At 40.0% G+C, this 18,586-nt stretch overlaps 1 protein-coding gene across 9 annotated transcripts in view; it reads right to left on the reverse strand.

Annotated features, from left to right (window-relative positions):
• Positions 1-18,586, reverse strand: part of GIT2 (GIT ArfGAP 2) — a 69,219-nt gene that overhangs the window by 25,606 nt on the left and 25,027 nt on the right. For 5 of the 9 annotated variants that reach the window (XM_075898846.2, XM_075898844.2, XM_075898849.2 and 2 more), the window contains exons 9-15: positions 11,946-11,997; positions 9,061-9,133; positions 8,629-8,726; positions 7,872-7,983; positions 6,643-6,785; positions 5,719-5,868; positions 294-542 (exon numbers count right to left, since the gene is read on the reverse strand). In XM_075898846.2, the coding sequence (XP_075754961.1) occupies positions 294-542; positions 5,719-5,868; positions 6,643-6,785; positions 7,872-7,983; positions 8,629-8,726; positions 9,061-9,133; positions 11,946-11,997 (877 nt within the window). The remainder of the gene's footprint in view (positions 1-293; positions 543-5,718; positions 5,869-6,642; positions 6,786-7,871; positions 7,984-8,628; positions 8,727-9,060; positions 9,134-11,945; positions 11,998-18,586) is intronic. The other 4 variants (XM_075898845.2, XM_075898854.2, XM_075898851.2 and 1 more) reach the window with 2 other exon arrangements.

Genomic DNA, 18,586 nt, shown 5'->3' on the forward strand with positions numbered 1-18,586 from the left:
GGAGCATGGCGAGGGTAGGGGCAGGTGCAAGGGGAGTACGCATTGCCCCTTATAACATGCCATGGAGGTACCACTCCAGGGGTCACTAGAGGCACTCCCCTAAGGTTACTGCTAAGGTATATCTACTGTTGAATGGACATGAGTAATCACTTCAAGAAACAGTGAGAGTTCTTACTGTTTCACTTTACCATGAAGCAGTCTAGAGATTCTGGTAAATCAGGTAAACAAGCAGAGTTTCAATAGAAAAAGCTGAACATACAAAGAAGAGCAGAAGCGTTAGCAGTTTTACTTACATGTGGAGGGAAAGGCTGCAGTCTTGTTATGCTCTCTTCTGGATATGGGACTTCTCCCATTGGGAGGTAGGGTTTCTGACCCGATCCAGTCTCGTACATGGACATAGGTCTGCTACCTCGTGCAGATGGTCGGCGCTTTAAAGAAGAATGATTGTTGGGGTCTGTGTATTCAGAACCAGTTTGGACCTGATATATATTGGTTGTGGCCTGTCTTCTGAGGTTCGTATTTTCACTCTGTAGTGTTTGAAGCTGAAAGAAATGTTTAGCAGTGGGACTTTGTTTTTCTAAAACAAGCAAATTGAGTATACAAATACATGTTTGTCACCATAAGAAAAAAAATCCAGCTAGATATTGCTGGATTTATTATTATTAAATGGAATTCTCTCTCAAAATTTATTTCACTTGCTCACTCTATGAGACAAAAATGTTTTATTATAGGTCTGGTAGATTTATTAGTGTCAGCTTTAACATGATTATTTTAGTTGATGCAAGTCAAATTGGTTTTTAAATTTGGCCTTTGCAATTAAAAGCATAAGATCTATTTCCAGGCTAGCGTACTTGTACATATATTTTCCATTACCATGAAGGTTGTTTGAATAGAAAAATAAATTCTTTTCAAGCAAAGCATTCCAGGTTCAGGAAATGGTCACTATAGTAACATACAGATGACTTAAATAAAGCTGTGAATATGCAAATGATAAAATTATAGCACAGATACAGCAAAAAGAAAACTACAGTTTGCTTTGCAAAGCAAGAGGACAGTGGAGTTAAGAATACAAAAATAGGATACCAGCTACTTCTTTCTAAGAAGCCAACAAGATTATTATTAAAATCTGTGGGCAGCAATGTCCCTTCCAATTTTTTCCATCCATGTACAGAATAAGTTTTGTTCTTTTTTGGGTGATGTTCCTGTGGGTGCTCCACGTAAGGTGACAGGTCATCCCCGGAGCCGCAGGATCGGAGACTTTTTCCATAGGAGTTAGCAGTCGGGCCGTGCATGCGCAGCAAGCATCTCGTGCTGCTGACAGTTTGACAGCTGAGTGCGGCCCGACCCCCACCCCTCAGTTCCTCTTCTACCACCCAGGTCACAGACAGAGTTTTCCTGCTGCTTCAGGCTCTCTCTCTTCACAGGAGTTTCTCTGGCTACCTTTTGATCTCCTGCAGCTATGGCTACTCTGTACTGTTTGTGTTATGTGTACCGACTCAGTAAAAACACACACACACACGCTGCCAGCTCTGGGCACTCAACTAACCAGCTGGGCCCTACCTGAATCTCTCCTGGGTAGCCATGCAAGTGCACAGCCTACAAAGAACATCAGTGGGTAGGTGAAAAAAGGTAGCAATTTAAATGTTGTTATACAAGAAAGCCTCAGAATAAGTTTGCTATATTAACACATCATGAAGAAAACTGCAAATATTTAATTATTATGTATATCTTTTCAAATATATGGAGAATACTGTTTCAGACAGCTGATGGACTTTCAATTAGGAGTCACAATATTCAGTGTTTACTTGCATTTTGCCTTGTGTCATGTAAACCTTCAAATAAGCTAGTCAATGCTAGGTAGTGGGTCTGACACTGTTCAGAACTCGTTAGTGAAGATTCTGATTGGCATCCTGATTTCCATTTTAAATACTGGCTTTCCCAACTGTGCAATCTTTCATACCATGTATTGTGTGTTAAGATTTAAGGATCGTCAAAGAGCAATATTACTTCTTAAAAATCTGACATTTTAATAAAATCAAGCAGGTCCACGCTGCACACTCTCTTTTTCTCTTTATTTTCCACCACATATTTTATAAACCTGGTACAGTATAATTTCAGCTATCCGCTGCTGTTCTTCTATTTCATATCAGATCAATTCACCACCACCGTCCAAATTCTCCTCTACTGTTAAGATTTAAGATGACAAACAAATGCATGTCAGAAAGTCATCCATTTTTCATAACACCCATTCATTTATAAGGGTTTTCATGTGATCTAGAGAGAACCCTTCCATAAGTGACATACAGTCAATAAAGCCTCATCTTTAATTAGCATTTTTTTCAAATAATTCAAGTGTGAAAGCTCAGATACATCTAATGCTACAAGACAATACAGGACAGATAACTTTTAGCTTACATATTTAATCTTGCCTAAAAATCAAATAAAGCTATGCCAATTAAGAGACTAAAGGGTCATATTCTAAAATAAGGTCTGGCTCCACTCAGGTGCTGCAAAGCATTTGGGCAAAATCTATACCAGGGGATATGTTCAAATTAAGATACACAACTCCAGCTATGTTAATTGCATAGCTGGAGTCAATGTACCTTGATCTGAATTTTGGCACTGTGCCCACACTGGGAGGTCAATGAGAGAAAATCTCCCATCAACTTCCCTTGCTCTTTGCGAGGGGCAGGAGTACAGGCTCTGACAGGGTCACCCTCAGCGTTCAATCTAGTAGATAAGTAAGACCCTCTAAACTGAACATCAGATCAATCTCTGGAGCATTGTTCTGTGGGTAAGTATAGATGTGGCCTGTGATTCTGACCACAAATGGCCAGCAGAAAACTCCAATATCATAGGGCAACTTCTTGTTGCCTAAAGCTACTGCAGCTAGGTACTATGCCATCTCTTCCCCCTTCCCCTTAGAGTTGAGGGTACGGTGGAGGTGGCATCCCTAACCTCTGTTTGTCAGACGCTGGGGAATGGGTGACCGGGGGGGGGGGGAATCACTTGATGATTATCTCTTCATTCCCTCTGGGACAGCTGACATTGGCCACAGTCGGAAAACAGAATACCAGACTAGATGGATGTTTGGTCTTCCCCAGTGTGGCTCTTATGAGCTTTGCTGCACTTAGCTGTCATTGGTTCAGGAGTCACTAAGGACCCTATGCCAGTGACATAAGTTAGAACAACCCCATCACTGTTCTACATATCACTGGATCCTCATCACTGGTTCTTTGACGCTATGTCCTGCATCAGGACAAGTTCTGCTACAAAGGAGTATCTGGCTCTGGGTCTGGGTCCTCCCACTATGCTGCATCAATATACTAAATATACTATACTTACAGTCCTCTACAAATGTTGGGTTCCAACAGAGGTCTCAAAAGCAAACACATACATACAACTACCCTCTTAAGGTACACAGATATGTTCTGCATCTTCTGTTACCTGCCTTGGGAGAGAGCAACCTGGACAGTTATATTTGAAATCTCCCAATTACTCAGTTTATCAGGTTAGGGATAAAGCTGAAGATATTTTCAAGCCACAAATTACACTGTCGGAGAGGCCACAAACACTTCAGGCCCTTGAAAGATGCAGCACTGCACAGTGGCATCATTCAGGACCCTAGAAAAAACAGGGAGGACAATCTTCCCAGTCCTCATTAATATAACTCGAGGTACCTTACAAAAGTTATCTCCAGTACAGTAGTTTGACAGGATCTCTTGGCTGATTTTCTCTTAATTATAGAATATTGTAGTTACAATTTACATGCTGTTTCTAAAACTGCACAACTTCAAGGGGAACTGGTTATGTCAATTAATGGAATCCCTTCCTGATAAAGACGACAGGATTTTCCCCAGAGAGCATGGCAAACATATACAGGATAAGGGGCAGTGCAGATCACATATATATAAAGCCTGTACCTAAATGCTTTCTGTCAGTGCATACATGTAAAATACTGTTTAATTAGTTAACCGGTTAATCATGATGTATACACACATACACTGAGACTAAGCAATCAGTGACAGGTTTTGATAAGAAATTCACATGTACACTGACCCACTAAAAAGAACACAGCTATGTTTTGCGTACTGGATCCTACCTCATACCTATCTGAATTTTGGCTGAACCTAGTTAAATTATAGAATCCTAGTAACTTTTTAGTATCGGTAACTGATACCCTATAGAGAATCCACCATGACAATCTAGTGCAGCAGGGCTCAAAACTGTAGGTCAGGACTCGAAAGTGGGTTGTGATTAGGGATGTGAAGGGTTAACTCATTACATACTTGATGGGTGAGGCTTACCAGTTACAGTTAACCCGTAGGGGCTGCTCCAGTCCAGGCACAGACTTCCCACCTCACTATTTGATCAGTTAACTGGTTAAACATCATGTTTAACTGGTTATCTAAATTAAACAGGATTTTACATGCCTAGTCATGACTATATTTTAAAGGTGACACCATGGCTGGTGTTAGACTTGCTGTGGCTTAGGACTGAAGTCCCAAGTCCAAGCCCCACTGCCTGGGTTGGATAGGCCCCCAACCTGAGGCTCAAATCCTTGCATTTGCCCCCCTCCCCACACACACACACCCAGCACAGAACAGTGGGGCTTAGGTGAACTCAGGCTCTCCTGGGGTCATGTAGTAATTTCTGTTGTCAGAAGGGAGTCATGGTGCAATGAAGTTTGAGAACCCCTGATCTTGTCGGTCTTAAAAATTTTCAGCAATTCTATTTTCTTCTCCAGCAATGAATTTTTTGCACCTTCGCTTCCAGTCACTCTAGTGATGATCATCCATTAAAGCTGTCTTGTTTTCTGAAAGCCTAGAAGATACCTTAGCATGCAAGCAATAACTAGTTCTAAGACAACTAATTTGCAAGCATGTGATGTATTATATTTGTTACTGGCTTGTAGGGACACAGTGCTGACATCTATATTAGGATTTGAAGGTTTGGTAGCCTGACTACCTTGACATAGGTATACTTTTAACATATACTAAAGTAGTCTTGCTAGCAAGACAGACTTTTAAAAAGCATACAAGCACATAACTTAACATGTTCTAAACACTACACCTTTTATCCTCATCAACCAAAGCCAGTGTTGAAGTTTTAAAAGAGCTGTTCTACTAAACATAGAGATGGCAGATTTGTACTTAAGTTCCCTTTGATCCACAATCCATTGTGAATTATACTTCCTCAGATCTAAAATGGGGACAGGAAAACAACTGTGACTGCTTTATACAAAAATATTGAGGCCATGGTATTTTTAAATTTCTCTTCTCCTTCCAACTTGGAGAGCCATTTCAATCTTCTACTGATATTCACTAGCCATTATTATTATTGGAATAAAAAAAACCCAACAAAAAGCAGAAGGTACACTTTCTGCTAGGAGCGGTTTCCAAAGCCTCAAACAATTGCTCATTTGGAAACAAGACAATGGAACTAAATAAGGGGTTTCTAAAATAAATGATTTAGAAATGAGGAAATATCAATGAGGTTGAACTACAAAGTTCCCAATAACACCTTTCACAAGAAATAAAACATTAAGAGTTTACACTTCGTGGACATTCATTTTCATCACATCAACTCCAAACTAGTTCTGACTTGTCAAAATAGTTTAACTGGTCTTCACACATGGTCCTTTATCTTGTATTTACATAAAAATAAACCCAGTTGGCTATAGGATTTTAATTTTGCTTAAGTTACTATACTTGTTACCTTTTTCTGCATGATTCTCAGTTCATCACTCAAGTTGATGTTCACTTTCATTAACTGCTGTATCTTTACCTCAGAAGCCACCAAAGCATTTTTAACTTGCATATATTCTTGGGCTGTGATTGATCCATCTGACAAGTCTGAATCCAGGCTCTACAAATAAAATAAACAAACACCACACTTCTTTACATAAGTTACTGAGGAAATTAACAAACTAATAGCACACTTTATACAACTGAAGCTACAGATCATCTCAGAAGAAATATGGTTTCAATGAATTCTTAGTTCATTATATCCAATAATATTAGCCTTGTAATTTCAATCAAAAAATGGATGGTGTTTAATAAAGATTTTTGTAAGTGAGCATGAACAAGTATTTGATATTCTGGTCCTTAGTAGTCACATTAATTTATGGGTTAGAGCAAATGACAGAGCCAGGATTCTTACATTCAATTCCCTGTTCTCTACCCTATTGCATTATTTTCAGGAATTATTTCACTTCTCAGCATTCATTTATCGACCTGTATTTGTTATTTCATTGATAAGTAGAAGAAACTTAATGAAAAATATTCTGAGATATTCTGATGAAAGGAATCAAGTGACATAACAACATAAACTGCCCTAGTGCTTTTGTATTTGTGCAACTGGGTCCATAGTTTGTCTCCAAATAAAATAAATTCTCTGTGGCGCTCATTTTTTATAAATGTTTTATTAATACTTTAGTTACAAATGTTTAAAGTTATATTTCTGATCCTGCATAGTGATTTATAATGTAGGAAGCAGCTGTGACAGAGTTGAAATAATCACTGAGTGCCTAATCCCAGGAACACTTGCACATGTGTTTAACTTCACTACATGAGTTCATCAACTGATTTCAATGGAAGCACGTACATAAGTATTTGCTAGAAAGGAGTTTAATAAACCTACCTTCTTTCTGTTTGCTCTTGCTGCATTTGCTTCCAGGTCTATATCTTCATCGGACGCAACACTGTCATAATCTGGCTGGTCATTATCTTGACTCTCACTACTATGCTGGCTGGTGATAGCTTTCAAAATCAGTTCCACATTGTCTGTAACAAAAATGAGTTAAATTTAGGATTTGTATGCAAAATTGATTTAGTTTATTAATTAATATCAGAAGAGAACATCAATCAGACCAAAAGAACATATGAAAAGAAATGTTAGGACAAAAAAAAAATCTCCTTTCTAATAGAAAAAAAATATTCTGATAGCACCATCTAGAGTGACTGGATTATATCAGCCAAGAACAGCCAAATCTACAATGAAAGCTAGTATGTAGTCTCCAATTTTATTTCTTTGATCCCATTAAAGTATTAGGAAACTTTAAGTAACTAAGGTGAATTAATTTTTACCAGCCTATTTAACACTTTTCATACAGTGAAATACAAAATATAATAAAATTGCCAGCACATACACTTCATTATTCAGATGGACAATACAAGGAAATTGAATAATAAGATAAGATCTTTAGATATCTCTTGAGAGAGGTATTATTGTATTTAATTATTTGTTTCATATCTCTAGTATTGGAACTACAGCTGTGTCCTTACTTTTTGATTGCCGTTTTAATTATTTGTATTCCTTGACATGAGTGAATTCTACAGATATGTTCAAATGGCATAAAAAGTGAGCCTGTGCAGGAAACCTAACACTTAGCAAGTTTGCAAGCACAGCAGAGTCCCCAGTTTAGATAAGAGTCTATATCCCCTAGAACACTAGCACTTTCCTGATTACTAGTCATAAATGTTAGATAGTTGCAGAACTTCTGCTCTACAAAGATTTAGAAAGCCACTTTGGAAATGCCTCTGTCTGCTCTTCTATTCCATCAGAAAGAACACTTCTGGATTATGTGCATATTTCAAGTCCACTTTGTAAGAAATATCACCATTAATATTCAAATTTTCTATAATTAAACATTACTCTTGATCTCAAATGTGCTGTCATCAGCAAACACTAATGGCCTCTTTTCATCCATCAGATCATACACACATTGTTTTATAGTGATGACTTTAATATGTTTATTCATTTCAAAAAGTGATCAAGCCACACGAGGTACTTCATAATGTTGTCACTGAAATTACAAGTATACCAATTCAAATACAGAAGGTCAGATAATTAGTCAAAAATATATTCACCTTTAGAGCCAGTGACAGGATTCCCTTGCTGTCTTTTTTTGGCATCACTCAGAATATCTATAACTAGTGTAGCAAATTCATGGGCATTAAACCGAGCTAGTTTCTGTCTTCCCTAAAATATAGAAGATGATACAAAGAGTTATACAGAGTGCATAGCAATTTCACGACAAAACAAATGCATAGCAACACTGTTTATGAACCATAAACAAATCTGTGTGTTTATATTATAACCCCATTCTCAGGGTTTTAAAAATACCCTGCAAACATTCATTTTTATAAAAAAATTGCATACAAAGACTACCTACTAGCAATACAAAGGTGTTTACAATAGTGAACTTTTTGTATTAAACATGAATATACTGAGTTTCTTAAAGTACACTGACGGCACCATCTGCTTAATCACCCCCCCCCCCCCCAAGATTATTGTAATAGAAAGATTAGGGAAACAGTGCCTCTATTTTCCCCTACTTTTTGTTTCAGTTTCATCATTCTCCCTTTACGATACATTGATTATTGTTTTCCCTGCTTTATGAAAGATTCAAATAAGGCAGAGGAATACTTCTTTTAAAATTAGGAAAATATAATTGTAAAACTAAAGAACTGGGACACATATAATATGAAATTCTTTTAATTTCCTAAATGGAGCACACTTCAAATGAAGTGTCCCTTTCCCCTCAGTTTAATAACGTAAAAAAAAAATCTGAACTCTTTATGTTAATAAAATGCTTTTGTAACACTCACAAACAAGATAACTTACCTGATTCCGTGTTGAGGAATATTCAGGATTTACAGGAAGAAAAGGGACAAGTGTTGTCTCAGTTACCAGTGTACTGTGGTTCTGAGTAGCAAGCCAAACTATTTAGAAAAAATAGAGACAGAGACAGAGCAACTTTATGAACAATCTACTCATTAAACTAGCTCAAGAGATTACCATTTCAACACTAAAGATAACCAAAGTCAAAGCAACTGCTTTTTCTGAGAATTCTTCACTCAGCAAAATAATTAGGAAAACATATTTTATAACCCAAAATAAAACTGAACACTCATTCTATGTAGTAGAATCTATGTGCCAATCAATTCCTCAACATAAAAATTACTCTGCCCACACCAGTTAGTTGAATTAACAAGTTATGCGTAATACTGCATTTCAAGTTTTAACTACAAGTATATTCCAAAAAGCATCATTTACCTGCATCTGTTTCCCTCCTGTCAACTTCATCATATACGTCCATGGCAAGTTCTTCAAACAAATGGTTACTTAACTGAAAATATGAGAAGAAGTGATTAAGGATTAGGTAACAAGAAATTAGCTCCCCCCACCAAATCTCTTATGCTGCAGAAAGCAGGTTGCATGTCTGTACTCCAGAGGTAATCTGGTACTTTTGCAGTCCAGGAAGAATGAATTGGTTAACAGCTATATAGTGAATCTTTGGTATTCAATCTCCAAAGCAGGGCCAGTGCTGGATCTAAACAGATCAATCCTGTTCTACAACTGGTCAGTACAGATAAAAAAAACTGACTTCCCCCTCCGACCTTGTAAGAGTCCCTGCCCCTCCAATAATATCCTAGGGGAGGAGAAAAGGAGGTATTTCTATGATTAAGTGAGCAGAGCAGGCTTATGTAGCGATGATTTGTTCAAGAATTTATTCCTAACATGAACAGTTCAAGAGAGATGCTTATATTAGGAATGAGGAACTTGCTGAGAGAGCAACAATTATATAAACCAAAATGTCAGGGTTATACCAGTACAGGTTGAACCTCTGTGGTCCACGACACTCTGGTCTGGCAACATTCCAGGGGCAGAGACTGCCAGCGGCGTGGAGCAGAGCTGGGTGGCGGGACCAGTGGGGCAGCAGAACCTGTAGGGCTGCGGAGCTCACAGCCAAGCAGGGCAAGGCTGCCGGAGTTCCCAGAGTTACAAAACCAGCAGGGCTGCTGGAGCTCCCAGGACTCATCGGGCAATAAAGCTGGTGAGCTGCAGGAGCTCTCAGGGTTGCTACAGCCAGGGGAACAGAGCCAGCAGTGCCGGGTAGCTAAGAAGAGGAGCCCAGCAGGGAGACTGCCAGACCAAGAGAGGTCTGGGGAAGGGGGGGGGGAGCATCAAACTCCTTTGTCCAGGACCAGTCAGGTCTGGACCCTCATGGTCTGGCACCCTCCAACCTGTAGTTTTATTCAGGTAGGAGACCCTGGGATTTTCACAATGGCCAGTAATATAAACTGCAAATTAAAAACTGTAAAAGTGCATGACTGAATGCAGCCCTACTTCCCGTCCTCAATATAAGACAAATAGGCAGGGATAACTTAACATCTTTCCTGGGATCTGATTTCATTTACAAAAAAAGTAATAAATCACTGCCCAAATCACCCACCTCTTCCAGGTATGGCAGCTCCCAGCACGGTCCCCAGGGCTGTTTGGCCCAAAACTTTCTCTAGCCAGAGAAACTCCCAACCTTTATGTCCAGGGTGAAGTTAACAGCAGCTACAGTAAGGTATCAAGAGTACATCTACTTACAGCCGTGGTGTCCAACCAGTTCTGAAGCAATAGCTACTTTAATTATTCAAGCCAGCTAGCTACACTCAAACAGCCAAATAGCCACATGTGGCATGTGTGTTGGACACCATGGACTTACAGGGTTGTAATACCTGCTAACAGAGTGGGTTTTTGGTGGAGATAGGGTTCAATTTTGGAGGATTTGTGTTCAGCTGAAATTCTTGTTTTCCTATACTGAATTTTTTTCTCCAGACTTACCGCCCAATTTAATGAAAAGTTTCACTGCCATCACGATAATATTTGCAGGAAACACCATATTACTGCATAAAAGGATGCTACAAAAGTTATTCTTCCCCAGTTTACTAATCTTTCATCCCCTGCATAGAAGTCAGACTAAAATAATTGAAAATTCTCTCTTTAGAGAGAACATGGATGGTATTAGGACCAGGTGAAATATATTATCGACTTGTCTTACGCAAGAATTTGGTTTGGGCAGTATTTTAAAGATACTAGATTAGGGATGTTAAATATCTGTTAATTGAACAGTTGAGTAACCTCATGAATTCTTATTTGTTAGTTGACTATTCTATAGTCCCTGGGGGTGGGGCGAGCAGCCAGTGCACCTCACTCCCAAGGAGCCCCCTGCCACTCCGTGCTGCTGCCTCTGTATCAGCGGCAGCAGCGCAGAGTGCCAGGCAGGAGCTGGTGTGCACTGGGAGCCAGTTTAAAAACCAGCTTCCCTTGCAGATCGGCTGCCTGTCACCCTGTGATGTTGCCTCTGATAAAGAGGCAGCAGTATGGAGTGGCAACAGCTCCTGTCTAGGGGTAGAGTCTGAGCTCCTAGACCCGGCACAAGTCAGAACTGAGCTGGGCTGCCTGCCTGCCCGGTTTCTACTACACTTTAAATGCAGAGATGCAGCAGGGGTTAGGTCCTGCACCCGTTGCAAATCAGGATTCAGCCGGAATGCTGGCCAGCCTGCTAAAAAATGTAATGACAAAGGGGAAGGAGGGGAGAAATGCATGTAGTCTATAGCATTAACCAATAAGCTTTAGCTTATCAGTTAATTGGTTAACCAACTACACTATTACATACCTATACTAGATAAGCTAGTATTAAAGGCAACTGCACCAGGCAAACACTAATGCAGCTATTCTTACTTTTTAAAAAGTTACAGGCAAATAAAATAATATTTGAGCATCCAGTGCACATATGGAACCCATGATGACAGGAAATAATATACAATTAAAGATAATTAGTTTGAGATAACATTATCAATGAGAGGTAGAATCACAGAGATCTTCCCTTGCAGCCTTTTCTAAACAAGGCACAATTAAACTTAGTCTCCTATCCACCAGTAAATACTGCATTTTTAAAAATTTCCCCCTCTTTGCCTTTTCACTCTCCTTCCAGGTTTCCCTTTGAATGTATCAGTTAGCATGGAAGTGATATTTGTATATGCCAGAACCAATGAAAAGCATGCTGCATTATGAAGTCAGTAATAACTGGGGAGATAAAGTACAGAAGTTTGCCATGTTATTAGTTAGACATGACATAGCAGAGGTTAAGTAGAAGTTTTACTTACAGACTGAAGCTTCTTCTTAGCTGCTTTTGCCAATTCAGACAAATCTAGACTGCTATGAAAAGAAGAAGTGATCACTATATCTACAACAATAAAGAGGTCAACATAAACAGCAATTCTTAATTGTTAAGTTTCTCCATAAAAAGTCAACTCATTTCCATTTGCCACTTAAGTCAAATTAACTATTCCTTATTTTCTCCACATGCAGATACTCTTATTCTGGAGAGAACATGATGGATAAAATTCAATTATTAAAAAAAAAATCAGATAATTTATTTAAATTAGATTATTTATCCCTTTAAAATTAATAAAATTCTAAATTTATCACTTAAAAATAATAGTTACAATTACATTTCATTACAAACATGCTACACATATACTTACCGTTTCATAAAATGAATGAATGCCTCTAGTCATAGAATCATAAAATACTAGAACTGGAAAGGACTGCAAGAGATCATCAAGTCCAGTACCCTGCCCTTACAGCAGAACCAAGCACCGTCTAGATCAGTGGTCTCCAACCTTTTTAAACCCAAGAACACTTTTTAAGTCTCAGAACAGGCGAAGATCTACTGCCCCGCCCCTTCCTTGAAGCCCCGCCCACTCTATTCTCCTGTCCATCACTTGCTATCCCCAGCCCTTATACACTCCATTAAACAGTTTATTTTTAAATTATGTGATGTATAAAATTAAAATCACATGTTTATAGTTATGAAATAAATGGTCTGTTTTTAATTCATGCTATTTAAATGTCAAATGAAGCATTTACAATTATACATTTTGTTCTCTGCTATTTTGTAAATCTAAAATCAAGTATTGATAATTATATATTTTTTCTTCCAATAACAAAGTCTCAGTGTGACACCTGTGACTGAACAGTATCTGCCAGTGTCTTGAAGTCTGGGTTGTAGTCTGAGATTGCTAGTTGTATACAGTCCATCAGATGGGCATCTGTGATCCTGCGCTCAGCCTGGGAAGCTTGCTCCAGCACAGCTGGAGCTAGACGCAGCCTCCCTGGGCTGAGCGCAGGGCAGCCGGGCTGGAGGGAAGAGAAGTGGCTGCCCAGCCAGTTGGCCATGGCGCTCAGCCAGGGTGCACCAAGCTCCATGTGGGCAGGCGCAGAGGAGAAGCTGCCGATCAGCGGGAGCGCGGGGCAGCCACTTTCAGCTGAAAGCCACAGTCAGTTTGCTGGAGTGTTTCAGCCCTCTCAACCTCCCAACTCCCACCATTCTTCGCAGCTACTCACCTGTGTTGTTGCTCGGTGAGTAGCTGCTCCTCAAATGAGGAAATCTAATGTAAATGTACTGCGCAGTGTGCAGTTAAGAGAGGGCTCAAGAGCTACTCTTGGAGCCCCTGAGATCTACTGGTTGTTGACCACAGCTCTAGATCATCCCTGATAGATGTCTATCCAACCTGCTCCAGTGACGAAGATTCCACAACCTCCGTAGGCACTTTATTCCTGTGTTTCATCACTCTGATAGGAAGTTTTTACTAATTTCCAACCTAAACCTCTTTTGCTGCAAGTTTCGTCCATTGCTTCTTGTGCTATCATCAGAAGTCAAGGAGAACAATTTTTCCTCTCTCCTCCTTGTAACACCCTTTTAGATACTTGAAAACAGCTATTATGTTGTGTCGTTCACTCTCCCCCCGTCTTCTCTTTTCTAAACTAAACAAGCCCAGTTCCATCAGTCTTCCCTCATAGCTGTTTTTAAGACCTTTAATCATTTTTGTCGCTCTTTTCCAGAACTTCTCCTTTTTTCCACATCTTTTTTGAAATGTGATGCTCAGAACTGGACATAATCAGCGCAGAGTAGAGCAGAAGAATGAGGTCTCCTGTCTTGCTAACAACAGTCCTGTTAATGCAGCCCAGAATCATGTTGGCTTTTTTTCCCCCAACCGTGTCACACTGTTGACTCATATTTAGCTTGTGGTCCATTATGACCCCCTAGATCTCTTTCTTCAGGACTCCTTCCTAGACAATCATTTCCCATTCTGTATGTGTGAAACAGATTGTTCCTTCCTAAGAGGAGCGCTTTGCATTTCTCCTTATTAAACTTCATCCTATTTTCCTCAGACCATTTCTCTAGTTTGTCCAGATCATTTTGAATTATGACTCTATCCTCCATAGCACTTGCAACCCCTCTCAGCCTGGTGTCATCTGCAAACTTAAGTGTACGCTCATAGTTTATTTTTTATGCCCAGAACCTATCTGGGAATATTTTGAAGAAATTTGTTCCCGGGGGGGAAGGAGGGGGAGAGAGAAGGAGGGAAATGTGTCAAGTGTAAGCAGTGCAAGATGATGATACAGGGCCTAGCTGCAAGAATGAAACATCTTAAGGAAAACTGCTCATTGGGAGAAAATGTAGATGAAGATGCAGATATGGCTAAGAAGATCAACTAGTGAGTAACTTAATAATTCACTTTGCAATGCATCATTCTTAAGACTCTATGCCTTTTATTATAAGTGTTATTTGACAAGCAAAGTCCAAAACTGTTTGATGTGTTGGATGTTTCTAGAATATCTGAGCTAATCCTTATGGCTTGCTTAATTAGTTAACTAGGGTTAGAATGTCACCCAAATACATGGTGTGTGACAGACCCAGACCAGATGGCTGATGCACTCTAATGGAAGGCAGATGTGCTGGGCTCTAGATAAACAGTTTCCTCTTCCCTGAGTAACCAGGATCAAGCCTAGTGCAGCACAATCAGGCAGGTACCTAGGGCCAATTAAGAGTTTGCCAGAAGTAGCAGGCTAATAAGAGCACCTGCAGTCCATAAAGGCCTGCTGGTGTTTAATTAAAATAGGCAGGGCTCAAACAATGTAATCTACTCGCCCTGGAAGAGCCGGTGCAGAGTGATCTGCACGTGCACAGAAGAATCTGCACAAGCGCAGAATGCAGAATTGCACGGCTGGCGAGCAGGGCTCGCCGCCACTCGGCAAGCCCTGAAAATAGGGATGGGGAACCTAATACGTAGGGCTCAAATTTGGCCCCCTGAAGCATTGGGGAGCCTGCGCTAGTGCTCCAACCTCCTGCCATTCTCCCATGGGGCTGGAGCACACAAAATCTACTAGCTTGGGCCCTCCAAGACTCCAGTGTGTGAGGAGAATGTGGGGAGTGTCTCTCTCTTCAGTTGGGGGCCATGTCAGTGAAGGATTGTTTGGGTTTCTTTGTTTTTCACTTGCATATGGCCCCCGACTGATTTTTCTGTGGGTCAGTGGCCCCCAACCCAAAAAAGTTCTCCCTGCAGCGTGGGCAGCAGCACAAGATCTGAGAATAAAAATTGCTGTGGGTGAGGATTGCAAGCGAGGCAGAATGCCGTGGTGGAGCAAGACTGTCTTGCTCATGTACCAGAGGAAAGGTACTGGGAGGGATCATATGGGGAAGTTCCCAGGGAAGAAGCTGCCAGACTGGGAAAAGAGGACACACTGTCTGTTGCCCCTATCTTCAGGTCTCTGGGCTGGAACCAGGAGTAGTGGGCAGGCCGGGTTCCCCCCAACCCTCCCAATGCCACCACAGAGTTTCCCTGTGAGAGGGGAGACCAGGACTACGGCAGTGATTCTGCTCCAAACTGAGAACTAGTTTATGATTAGGATTACTCACTAGGCTATCAAGTATCGGAGGGGTAGCCATATTAGTATGAATCTGCAAAAGCGACAAGGATTCCTGTGACACCTTATAGACTAACCCTGATGAAGTGGGTTTTTGCCCACGAAAGCTTATGCTCCAATAAATCTGTTAGTCTATCAGGTGCAACAGGACTCCTCGTCACTTCAGTAAGCTGTGACTCTTGCCTCTAATAAAGGGAAAGAGGCTGTTTGGATGGTTACAGAAAGCCTCTGAAGCAAACACTATCAGCCAGAAGTGCAGGACCCTTAAGGCATAGCTAGAATTTTACCACAGATAAGAAAGCTGCAGTAATCTAGAGTTGTCAGTTACCACTAAGCATAATTTTCTTATTTTGTAATACATAATACATGCTCCTTATTTTGGAACATTATGACCACAATGTTGATGTCATAAATAGGGATGTAACTGTGTAATTGAGAACATGTTTAGCCAATGAGCCTGGACTCATCAGTTAACGGTCTTGGTCATATACAGCCACCCCTTCACCGACTGATACTGTATGAGAGGTGGCAGGGGGAGGCTGAGAGGTGGAAGCTGGTGCATGTGGGGAGCCAGCTCCATGGAGCCACTTCATGCATCCACCCCCATTGCCTCCCACAGAGGCAACAGGGAGGTGAGGCGGGAGCCAGTGCTCACTGGGAGCTGGTTTAAAAGCTGCCTCCCGCTCCCACCCACACTTCCACCTCTCATGCAAAGGCAGCAGTGCAGGAGAGGGGGGCAGGTACACATAGGGAGCTGGCTTTCAAGCCTAGTCCCCATGTAACGCAACTTCTGCAGAGCTGCCTGACACCCTTGCCCCCAACTCCGGGCACTGCTTCCTTTCACCAACACCACAGGGCAAGGGGAAACAGTAGACAGTACACTTGGGAGCCAGCTTAAAAGTGCACTCTAGGCGCAGCGAGTCTAGATTTTTTTGGCAATTCAGATATGGATCAGCATTCTTGCTGAAAAAAATGGTAAATGATTAACTGAACAACATAACGAGAAGAACTGAGAAGAATGACTATTCAAAGTAATAGTTGAGTTTTGTTTCAGGATCCCATTCAAGCAGGCATGTAAACTAACTACAACAACTTCAGAATCATCTGTTGATACTTTTAACAAGAGTGCTACAACTAAATAAAGTATAATTAGCAAGCAAAAGATTTCAATCATGCAGTAAAAATCCTACGGGTGAGTTGGTTGCAAGGACCAGCAAATACCCACATCACATAATAGATAAAAAGACTCAGTTTATTTATGTCACAAATTCTCTTTTTCATGGTATTAACAATAAACACCTTCATTGACATGGTTGAGCCTTTACAACCAGGCTACACTCCAGCTGGTACAACAGACAGTGGTAAAAGTTCGCCAGAAACAGTGTATGAGAATGAAGTTGAACAGTGTGCAAGAAATACTAAGGGAAAATATAACAGTTTAAGCTTTGATGGGTGGAGCAATGTACACAATGATCCAGTAATATTTGCCTGTCTTACAATAGAAAATTAGGTTGCATATCTTTCAGAAACATTGGGAAACGTCTACACTACATTTAAAAGAAGTGGCAACGAAAGCTGCAATTAAAGTGACCAAAACTTTTATATGCACAGTTTTGTCACAAATAATGCTTCAAATGTGGCAAAGATGAGAAGATACTTAGAAGAGAAAAAGAAGGATGCTCATTAATGACATATGGCAGAAATTCCCATTTAATGTATTATAAGCCAAAGACTTAAGCACGTTTTCTCCAGGAATAAAAGAAAATGTTCTTGAAGTAACACAATACTGCCGTAATAACCATGTTGCTTCAGTTTCACTGAAGAGAGCAGGAGGATCCAAACTAATTGTCTCTCAAAAAAAAGATTAATGGAATTCTAGGGTTCATTGTTTCGCACAGTTTATTAAGAATTGGCCTATTCTCATAAAACTTTGTGATTAAATAGATAAAATGCTGTCATCCAAAGTATTTAATATTGGATTAAAGAGGAACCTATTATCCCTAGCTTTAAACAAACTTCAGAGAAATTACTGCATGCAATAAAGAAGTGAACTGGATCAAGCACTGATTCCACCTCATTTTCTTGCAAACTTTCTAAATCCCAGATATAAAGGCAGGTGCCTAATTTCTGAAGATGAAGCTGCTGTCTTGGAATGGGCTCAAAATTACTCCTCAGTTATGCAACTCATAATAAATTCTAGGACTAGAGCAAAACCATTTAATCAGCACACGGTTACTGATGATGTTTTGAACAAAGTCACTCCCCTTAACTGGTGGAAATTATTAGCCAGGTACCTCGAAACAGAGCTCCTTCAATTGCTAAGCCAGCTTTTCATAGCAGCAGTTTCCTCTATAGCTGCATTTCTCAAACTGTGGGTCCTGACCCCCCCAGGGGGTCATGAGCAACTTAGAGGGGGGTGGCAGTATCACAAATTTTGAGAACCCCTGCTCTATAGGCATAGAAAGAATATTTTCATTGTTTGACATTATTCACTCAAATCTAAGAAATCAACTGGGAGTTGAAAAAACTGGAAATCTCTTACTGCTTATAAATCAAAATGAGAGTGTGAGTAGCAAATAGGAGAGAGCTAGATGTAGAAGTTTTAAAGACACTGAACATTTAGTATTCTGGGAATGTCTGAGTTAATAAAATCTGAAAATTTGAAAATTGAAGGACAGCCATTAGCCAGCAATTCAGGTGACTGATGCAATTGCAAATTTGAAACATTTATGTAACATTAAAGATTTAGTTTAATAAAAATGAAAGTACTATTGTGTTAGTTCTCATCATTTCTAATGTATTGCTGCTGCATCAGCAGCTTGACACAGATTATGAGTATTATGCACTATTTTTAAATGAATAAAAATGAAATTATCTAAAAAAAATTACACAGAGTATACCTCTTAGATGTTGTAAAATGCTATACCCGAGTTGTAAATTAATATGTTTTAGTGATCAGATTTGCACCATTGTTTAAGAAATGTGAAGCAGCACCAGTGGGAAATTTGATTTAAAATCAATGATTTTTTTCTGG

The sequence above is a fragment of the Pelodiscus sinensis genome, chromosome Z (assembly GCF_052426305.1).
Source record: "Pelodiscus sinensis isolate ZL-2025 chromosome Z, ASM5242630v1, whole genome shotgun sequence".
In the NCBI taxonomy this organism is placed as follows: Eukaryota; Metazoa; Chordata; order Testudines; family Trionychidae; genus Pelodiscus; species Pelodiscus sinensis.